Below are 10,732 nucleotides of genomic sequence, written 5' to 3' on the forward strand. Positions count from 1 at the left end.
TGATTACAAGTGATGTTGAACATTTTTTCATATGCCTGTTGGCCATTTGCATTTCCTCTTCAGAGAACTTTCTTTTTAGCTCTTCTGCCCATTTTTTGACTGGATTATTTTCTTTGTTGTTGTTGAGTCTCATCAGCTCTTTGCAGATTTTTGTGATCAGTCCTTTATCATTAGTGTTGGGTGCAAAAATGTTCTCCCAGTTGGTGGGGTTTCTCTTTGTTTTTGTTATTGTCTCTTTTGCTGTGCAGAAGCTCTTTAATTTGATGTAGTCCCAGCTGTTTATCTTTGCCTTCACTATCACTGCTTTGGGTGATGTGTCTGTAAAGATGTCTTTGATGTGCAGATCACGTAGTGTTTCGCCTATATTTCCTTCTATATATTTTATGGTTTCAGGTGTTATGTCTAGTTCTTTAATCCATTTTGAGTTGATTTTTGTGTATGGTGTGAGGTAGTGGTCAAGCTTCATTCTTTTGCATGTAGCGACCCAGTTTTCCCAGCACCATTGCACAAAAGTTTTTTAAGAATATTTTTTCAGAAATGTATTTTTAAAAAAAGATTTATTTATTTATTTATTTATTTACTTATTTATTTATTTATACAAGCACTGGGTACAGTCAGAAGCATGGGAGGGTGAGAGAATTCACCAGAGCCAGAGCGGGGAACAGAACAGGCAGACTGACAAAATACATTGCTGAGGGGAGCAGCTGGAGCGGCAGGAGAGGTCTGTGCGCCATGTGGGACCCTTGCCGGTGGCCAGGGATTGAACCGGTGCAGCAGAGGCTGTGGGCAGCTTTGCAGCCCAGTGCTCAATCGCTGCACCACCAGGGGAGGCCCCAGAAATGCATTTTTATAGCTAATTTCTAATTGAATGATAAATGATAAAGTTATTTCAGGGCTGTTTTATATACTTATTTGCTGTCAACATAACCTGTCTTTTTTTGACTGCAGATTGTGTCTGCTTCCTAGTCTTTGTGGAAAGGAGGAATTGCTGTACTTTTGTGCTGGGAAAAGATCTTTCAGATGATATGAACGTTAAAGGAAGATTTGTTTACAGTTTCTTTTGATATTAATTTTGTTTTAAAAGGTCAGAACTTTCCCCTTATCTACTAAGCATGCATGTAACATTTTTGTTTCTTGTGTCTTATGGTCCCCCATTACCCACTAGTCTCTTAATGCTCTTTCCAAATAAATAGTGTCTTAGAAATGCTAGATAATAGTGGGCATAATCCCAAGGTGAGTGAAATCCTCTCCAAGAGTAAAGTGCTCATCATGTTCTATGAGATTAATTCTTTCAAACCACAGGACAACTTTTGAAATAGTAATACTTAATTCTGGCTCTGCATCAGAAACGTCTCCCAAATTACCTCATGTTAACTTCTGAAAGACTTTCCCTAGGAGGAGTCTTCCCAGAGCCCTATGCATGTCCTTGTTCCTCAGGCTGTAGATGAAGGGGTTCATCATGGGGGTCACCACAGCATACATCACTGTAGCTATGGAGTCCTTCATGGAGTAGGTTTGGAGGGGCTGCAGATATACCATAGCAAGTGTCCCGTAGAAGAGGGAGACCACAGCCAAATGGGAGGCACAGGTGGAAAATGCTTTATATTTGTTAGAATTTGAAGGTATTCGGAGAATGGTTCTCACAATCCAGACATAGGACATGATCATGATCCCTAAGGGAGTGAAGAAGATGAAGCAGCCTGTGGTAATTAGCACTGTGTGAATGACCTGAGTGTTAGAACATGCGAGCCTCAGCAGAACATACATCTCACAGAAGATGTAGTGGATCTTTGGGGATCCACAAAAGGTCACTGTGATCATGAGGAGAGTGAGGGTGAGGCCATAGAGAGCAGAAAGTACCCAACACAAGGAAAGGAGCAGCATACAGCGCTCAGGGCTCATGACTGTGACATAGTGCAGGGGTTGGCAGATGGCCACATAGCGGTCATATGCCATCACAGCCAGGATGAAGTTGTCCAGGGTCACCAAGCAGACTAGGAAGTAGAGCTGTGTCAGACACCCTGCATAGGAGATTGCTTTGTTCTGGGACTGAAGATTCACCAATGCTTTGGGGATTGTGTTGGTGACAAAGCAGAGGTCGGTGAAGGAGAGGTTGGCCAAGAAGAAGTACATTGGAGTGTGTAGGCGGGGGTCAGAGCTGATGGCCAGGATGATGAGCACGTTTCCCACCACTGTGACCAGGTACATGGACAGGAACATCCAAAATATAACCTGCTGCTCTTCAGGATTCTCTGAGATCCCAAGGAGTAGGAACTCTGAAGTGCCACTTCGGTTGTGTCCATACATTTCCCCAATTGTCTGCAACATTATTACCAACAAACATGACTAAGCATATTCAGTTGGGTAAGGACATTCAGATTAGCAGCTCAACTATTTTCTTGGCATTAAAAATATCTTAGGCTAAATTTATAATATTTTGCATAAATAATAAACTAATGGAGGAAAAAGCACCATGTGGAAAATCTTTAGGCAACTTAATCTTTCCAGCAACTTCTAATCTGGCATACTCAGTATTACAGAAATGTCTAAGTCTTATTTTAAATATTATATTATTATAATCTGGAGAGCTTAAATAGTGGTAAGTTATATTTTGTTATTGTATAGATATTTAAATGATATTTAAAACAGGTATATGCATTCTGGGCAATGAATCTTGTGTAATTGGACAAAGGAAAAGGAAGGGAAAAGGAAAAAATATCATTATTTGCTGATAGAACGGTCTGTTTTGGAAGCCCAAGATAATAAAGTGAAGTGTTACTAGAAATAAAGGAAATTTCATTAAAGTGGCCAATCACACAATGCATACACCCCAAACTGATGGTCAGTCCTATAGTACAATGATTAAGACTGTGTTGCCAGAATGCTGAAATTAATTCTGAGGGCTGCCATGTACTGTCTGTGAAACCTTGGGCAGTTACCTGAGCTTTTTAATTCTCCATTCCTTCACTCAAAAAATGTGGATACAATTCATAAAATGCTAACACAAAGAGCTTGCATGAGCTCTGAATAAATATCGCCTATTATGTAAATAATAAGGAATAATAAGTTTAAACTTTAATGTGACAGAGTGCTATACATATTACCAACAAACACATTTATGCATTAATACATTAACAAGAATCAGGCAGAATCTTCAAATACTCAGAGAGACATAAGGTAAAAATTTAATAAATGAATAGACATATCAAGATTCCACATAGAAAGATGAAATTTTATGAGTTAATCTAAAATTTACTTATTCAAAGGCAAAATTTGAACAGGTTTTTAAAGAAAGAAGTGCTCATATAATTTTCATCTAAAAATAAGCTTGAAAATAAAGTAGGAAAATAATGAAAAGGAGAAGACTAAGGAGGAGACAATTTGCCAAATACAGGACTCTCAGGCAGTGTGGTACCAGTGCTAGAGTGAACAGGTCAATGGAATTGCACAGAAACTTCAGAAACCGAACCAAATGCATGTGGAATTTAATGAATTATGATAACAATTCATAATGGAAGAAAAAATTTGTGTCAACAGATCTTATATTTATTCTACACAACAGTACTGTTTTTTTTTTTTTTGTGGCAATTGAGATGAGGCAATGGAGACTTGTAGGGTTAATGAGTTTCTGAAGTTTGCTCAACCAGTAACTGTTGGAATCAGGATTTTACTCTACTTTTTCTACTGCCAAATTCCATGCCTTATCCACTCTACTACACATGAGGCAAGAGTAATAATGCTGACCTCACCAGCAATTTGGACAAGAGCTGAAATGTTGGATGTGGAAATATTTTTCCAATCTTCAATCCATATGTAAATAGAAGGTACTGATATGGGGATTAGAAAGGAGTCCTATTATTAACAATTTTTCCAACCTTCTGCCCATGGGAAGTCAGACCTCCTCCAATAGGAAACCCCACTTTCAGGACAAAGGGGGTTCAGGGATCCTTCCTTGTCTTCCCTTCACCCTGGACTTGACTTTACTTTCCACTCAGTCATGAGCCTCCATCCACCTGTGACTGCAGGGAATGACCAGGGATTCCAAGGGAAGACTCATTTGCAGCCAGTGCCTTGGTGCTGTCTACATTGGGGAGATAAGAGTGAGGGGATTTATTATTATAGGATTCCTATACAAATAAATGTGAATTGGTCAGGCCAGGAGATATAAAATAAAAGAGACAGAAAAATGAGCCAGATTATCTCCCAGAAGACTTAAGTGCTGAAGAGGATTTAAGACACTGAAGAGGAATAGGGGCCAGGAGTGACTGGGGCAGGGGTGGGGGGGACAGTGAATTCCCCATTAGAGAAGACACTTAAACAGGCTTCATGTTACAGTGGGCTGAGTGGTCATTTCAGAGCCAACTCAAACTTCTAATTGAAGTAGGTGATTGGCAATTTTCCTTTAAAAATTATAGAGTGATTGTGTGGTAGTCCTCTGACATTTGATTGAAAATGGAAATTACTTAGGATAGGCTCTGGAGAGTTTGTATGTAGTTTCCCATATCTGTGTTTTCATATAATTATATCATTCTCCATCATAAAGGCATTTATTTCTCTCAGTACTTAAAGGATGGTTTTACCTGAAGTGATCTGCCCCGGGTCACAGAATGATTTGGTGGCAGAAATGAGCCTTTGACCAGGAGTTCTAAGCTAGGTGTTTGCTCTGTGTTAGCCTTGCACAGGGAGGACAGAAAACCTGGAAAGCAAAGAGTTTCAGTTAGAAAGGGGAACTGATGGGTTTATCCAGAGACTACTCCAGATTTATCCAGAATGAAAGAGAACACCATGATGACTCCTTGCAGTGACCCCACCCCTAAGGGCCCCTGGGCACCACCTGTTTCTGCCATGGGAACAGAGGACTTCTACCCTCTTAGACCATGTCAGAAACTTTTCCACAGCGTGTTGCCCTCTGGTGCATCTCACTGACAGAAGGGAGGGAAAGATACGATACAAGGGCTGGGAAAAGTCAGAACATCCAGAGGAATTGGTGTTTCTCCTTTAACTACTTTAGATCGCTGTTTTTCACACATTAGTGTGCATCAGAATCCTCTGTGATGCTTTAAGACAAAAGCTGATTATCTGGCCCCCTTGCTTAAAATATTGGTTCTGTTTTGAGATTCATAGTTTTCCAGAGCACATAGTGACTTTGATTGTGCATGCTGGGAAACGGTGCTCTGAGTCTGTAAGACTCAGTGCTTGTATGGCCTTAGAGTCACAGACTCCTCTGCTGTGTGGCCAGGGAGAGAAGGGAGGGAATGTGGAGCAGAATGGAAAAGACTTCCAAGCCCTGTGTGGGAAAACTGACCTCTGATACTTTCTGTGTTGCTTCCTAGCTGCATGACATGCAATCTCCCTGAGCTTCCTCATCTCATTCAGAAGACTTTCTTGGAAGTTTGAGAATCATATCCAGTAGGGCCTGTCTTAGCACTTTGAAAAACTATAGAATGCTGAAAGGTTGGACGGGTTTTATATAATATTTAAATGTTTAGGAATTAGATTTTAGGAATATTTTCAAAGTCTGTCAGTATTTTTGTGAGATAGAATAAATGGAGAAGAAAGAAGTAAAGAGAGGGGGAAAAAAGAGGGTGAACCAGAAATGTCCAGACCTTACCCACTTCTCTGTGCTGGTGTTCCCTGATTCTGCTGCCTCTACTCCCATCATAGAGGATGATAATTCAGTCAGGATATTAAGCACCTCAAGACATTTCTTCTGAATAGGACTCATTGATTTTTCCTTTGCTAAAGTAGGAAGCACAGTAATTAGTGCTTGGACAATCGGTCCCTGCCAAAGAAGAGACAAATGGAAGACTGTTTATGCCCTGATGAAGATGGGGGAATCTGAGAACTGATGGCTGGTCCCAAACTCATAAAGGAAGGAGCTGAACTGAGAGCACAAAAGGCATATTTATCAGTTTCTGATAGGCCTTGGGAGGTAATCCCAAGACAGTTAGTGCAATGAACCTGGATAATTGCTCCAATACTAATATATAAGCAAGGGCCTTGGGAAATGAGTCTTGTTTACAAGGAGTAAACCAAATCCATATGCGGAGGAGCGATCCTCAAAGATGCCCTAGGAGTTATAGAAAGCCAGAAATAAGGAAGACTTCACACACAGTGTGAAGACTGGCTCTGAGTCATCAAAGGACTGGAAAATCTCAGCAATTAACTTGAATTAGCAGAGCCCAGATAGTTAGTAACTCTTATCACCAAGTAATAGAAATTTAAAAAAATCATAGTTGGACAAAAATAACATCAATTTAGACTTAAAATTATTTCTCTTAATCATTGTCAAGCAAAACATCCCAACACAAACTCAAAGGTCAACAGACACACAAGGAACTAGGATTTCAAAAGCAAGTACCAACAGGTAAAAGGTATAGAGGGACTCTAAATAATATACTACACAGACACAGAATGAAAGAGGGATATTTATGATGTTTTAGGATATAGAACCAGGCTTGAAAATTTGGGTGGGACTCTTTACTGAACAAACATCAGTAACCAGCCTGCAGGTAAATAACGTATCATTAGCTCTGCAGAAATCCCCTGTTCCTACAAGTATAACCACTGCCTTGACTTGTAATAACAACAATTCATATTACCCACTTGTATACTTTATTAGAGTAGAAGTATACCTGTGGTACTCTTTGTCTGCTTCTTTCACTCAACATTATACATTTGATGTTCATCCACATTGGACATGTGGATGTACTGGTTCACTTTCATCGCTGTATGGAGTTCTTTTGTGTGAATATTCCATTAAATATTCCATTCTATTGCTGACGGTCATTTTTAGTTTCCAGTTTGAGGCTGTTATGAGTAGTTCAGTTATGCATTCCTCTTGGGCACCTACATGGAGCAGGTATTTAGTGCCAAATAATTTCCCGTAGTATTTTTTTTTTTTTTAAGATTTATTTATTTATTTATACAAGCACTGGGTACAGTCAGAAGCGCGGGAGGGTGAGAGAATTCACCAGAGCCAGAGCAGGGAGCAGATCAGGCAGAAGGACCGAAGTACATTGCTGAGGGGAGCAGCGGGAGGCAGGAGAGGTCTGCGCACCATGTGGGACCCTCCTCTGGTGGCCGGGGAGCAGCTGGGGATCAAACCGGCGCTGCAGAGGCTGCGGGCAGCTTCACAACCCAGTGCTCAACCGCTGCGCCACCAGGGGAGGCCCTCCCGTAGTAGTATTTGTAACAGTTACCCTCTACCAGCTAATGAGAATTCCAGTTGTTCCACATTCTTTGGTTTGGTATTTTTTCAGTCCTTTTTATTTGTTCTTTTGTTGAGTGTGTGGTGGTATCCATTTTGGTTTTAATTTGCATTTCCCTGCTGACTTAGGAAGTTTAAGCACCTTTTCACATGGTTATTATCCAAAGGTATATCCTCTATGGACATTATCTATATAAGTTTTGTGGTGCCATTTTTCTGTTGAGTTATGTTGATTTGTAGGAATTCTTTATGTATTCTGTTTAAGAGTCCTTTGTCAGATATATGTGGTAATACCTTCAACTTTGTGGTTTCCTTGATTTAATTAATGGTGAATATCGAGAAATAGAAGAGTTTAACTTTAAAATAGTCCCATTTATAATTTTTGGTTTTCTATTTGGTGTTTTTTGGTATCTTATTTAAGAATCATTGCTAATTTTTTTGCCAGTGCTCATATTTTCCTTTAAAGAACATATTGTTTTACCTTTCATATTTAGATTTGCTATTAACTAGAGTTGATTTTTGCATAAGGTGAGGGAGAGATCAATATGTATTTTTCTTCCACAAGTGTGGATGTCCTACTGGTCCCATTTATTGATGGGACACACACTTATTAAAAATTGCACCCCTTCCCTACTGCAAACTTCATTGATTATTTACTTCTTGATCACCAAACTTTACCATCGAAGTCTCTAAAAATATCTCTAGTTTCTTCTATTATTCTGTATTGTTGAGGTGAAGTCTGAGGCTGGTCTAATTTATGTCCAGCTGTGGGCAACCTATTTTTTTTCCTCAAGCATTTCCATTTCAAACTTCATGTCAAAATTTGCTAAGGTATAAAACTTTTTACATTGATTTTACCTGAAACTGGATTAAACATTTCAAACACTGTACTCTATTTTTCTTGTTTTTGTTACTTATTTTTATGGCTTCAGAAAATTTTCTAATTGGATTGTGCTTGTTTATTTATTGTTTAATTATTAATTACCTCACATGTCATCTGGTATTTTTTGAAAAATAAAGTAAAAGAGTATATGAAAAAAAAAATCTTTAATATCAGTCCGGTGACTATATTTACATAAATCTGTTTCTGAACTCTTTCCTTTATTCTACTTGTCAGATTGTCTATCCTTGCATCAATATTTCTCTCCTTATTGACTATATCTTATAATAGGACTGATATATGGTTTAAATCCTTTGCTCCTTTCTGCAGTATTTCTTTGGATTTTCTGGGTTTGAATTTCTATACACACTTTGGAGAAGTCAAGGTTTTCAAGCAGACCTGCTGGAGTTTTAATTTGCATTGTATAAAGCTAGATTAATTTGGGGAAGAATGGGCATCTTTGTCATGAGAATGGACATCTTTGTCATAGTGCATCTTCTAAATCATGAATGTGGTTTATTTCCCCATCTTTGAGTTTTCTTTAGTTTATCTGAATGAAATTGCATAGTTTTCAGTAGAGTTCTTCCCCTTGTTTTGCTAGATGTATTCTTATGTATTTGATGCTTTTAAAATGCTATGGCAAATGGTAACACCTTGAAGGTTTTGTTTTCTATTTGCTTGCTGCCCAAATGAAAAAAATACAAATGATTTTTGCATATTGATCTTGTAATCTTGCTGGAGACACCTTCTAATTCCATTGATTTGTCTGTAGATTCTTTTGCAGTTTTTATGTTTCCCTCATGTTTGTGAATATTGACATGTTTTCTTCCTTTTCACCCCAACCCCGGCATTCTTCCTTCCCAACCAAAAAATGTGGTACTGCCACACTGAACTTCTTTTAGTTTCTTGATATACCATCCTATATTTTAACTCTTAAGTCTTTGCTATGTTGTTTACTTTGTTCAGAAAAACATTTTCTTTCTCTTCATCCTTTCATTTGGTTATCTCACAGATATCCAAGACACAGTTATCTAATCTGGCTGGGAGGGATTAGGAAAATCATTCTAAAGATGGGAACAATTGTGCTGTGCTTGAAGACTAGGATTAGATCCACAATAAGTGATGAGGGATGTGTGGAAATAACTCAGTTACATGTCCTAACTGTAGCAAGCATAAACAATGGGACTACCTGATTAAATAAGTTGGCCAATAAAGACCGTTTCTTTCCCTGTTATCAGGATATTTCTGATGAAATAACTGGACTACAAAGAACTATAGGATAGCACTATTATGCATTTTAGAAGGCAAATACTTCAGAGTAAAAATAATGAAGAGTCAGAGAAGGGAGAGGTCTGGGCTGTGGGAGCAAAGGTAGCATTCCTGGTGGGACTAGGATGTGAATTGGCTTCTCTATTCCCTCTTCCTCTACCCAAAGGATGGCTAGTAATTAAGAAGAAGTCTCTACCCTATACCTCCTGTGGGATTTGTCCCAGGGAAGCCTTGGAATTTACTTTCTTATTAAAGAGTTTTTTCTAAGATCTAGATTCCATTGGGACCTTATGTCCCTCAGGCCCAAGAAGGTAGAATGAGAGCTATGAGAAGGCATAGTGTAGATTCAGGTGATAAGTACAAAGGTATTTCAGCATGCTTATAATAAATAAATGGGTACAAATTCCTGAGCCAATGCGCAGAGTCCTCTTAAGGCATACTCAGTAAGTTATAGTGGAGATATATGCTAGACTACTGAGGTTCTATGATGTTTTTCCGTGGGATTGTTCTCCAGGCAGTCTAGAGTTAAAAAATAAACTGCTCAACACTCTAGAAATATCTTGATTGGTGTCTACCATATTTAATCTCTGTATAAAAGTAATGTTCACAAGTATTTAATAGGAGGGTCATCTATTGTGCAAGGAATTCTCAAAAGAGATTTCAAGTTTAGAGTAGTTTAGACAGGCAGAGCACATACTTATTTTATTTTTTAAAAATTGAGCTAATTTTGGTTTATAACACTGTATGTGATTTAGAGGCATAGTATCATACCTCCTCAGATGCATGACTCCACACTAACACCTTCCACCACGGCACCTACAGTCTCATACCATAGTCCATTTCACACCCTTCTAACATTGTTTTCTCTCCTCCTCTCCTTATAGTGTTAATTCCGCAGTCAGATTACTGTGGTTTGATAGTGGTTTGGCTTTGTCTGACCCTCTATTTTGTTTCTCTATATTCCACATATTAGTGAAGCCACTCAGTATTTGTCTTTCTCCTTCTCACTCATTTTGCTTAGCACAATCCCCTGCAATTCCATCCATGTTGTTGCAAATGACAAGAGTTCACTTTTTTGTAATAGCTGAGCAGGATTCCATTGTATTTATAGACCATATTTTTCCTAATCCACTTGTCTTTTTTTTTTTTTTTTGTATACTTAGGTTGTTTCCATAACTTGGCTACTGTAAATGGTGCTGTAATGAATATAGGAGAGCATATATCCCTTCAAATTAGTGTTTTTGTATTCTTCAGGTAGATACTCAGGAGTGAAGTTGCTGGGTTATATAGTAGATTCATTTTTAATATTTTGAGAAACCTCCACATTGTACCATGGGGTCTGTACCAGTCTACTTTCCCACCAACAGTGTAAG

General features: G+C 38.6%; 1 protein-coding gene across 1 annotated transcript; it reads right to left on the bottom strand.

Annotated features, from left to right (window-relative positions):
* Window positions 1-1,365: 1,365 nt before the first annotated feature.
* LOC311174630 (olfactory receptor 1D2-like) lies at window positions 1,366-2,328 on the bottom strand (the record flags this gene model as incomplete). Its single annotated transcript, XM_084239217.1, has 1 exon — window positions 1,366-2,328. One exon carries the CDS (start codon window positions 2,326-2,328, stop codon window positions 1,366-1,368), a length of 963 nt encoding a protein of 320 aa, XP_084095343.1.
* Between the last annotated feature and the right edge of the window lie 8,404 nt (window positions 2,329-10,732).

Source organism: Talpa europaea (genome assembly GCF_964194135.1).
Source record: "Talpa europaea genome assembly, chromosome: 7".
NCBI classification, from domain to species: Eukaryota; Metazoa; Chordata; class Mammalia; order Eulipotyphla; family Talpidae; genus Talpa; species Talpa europaea.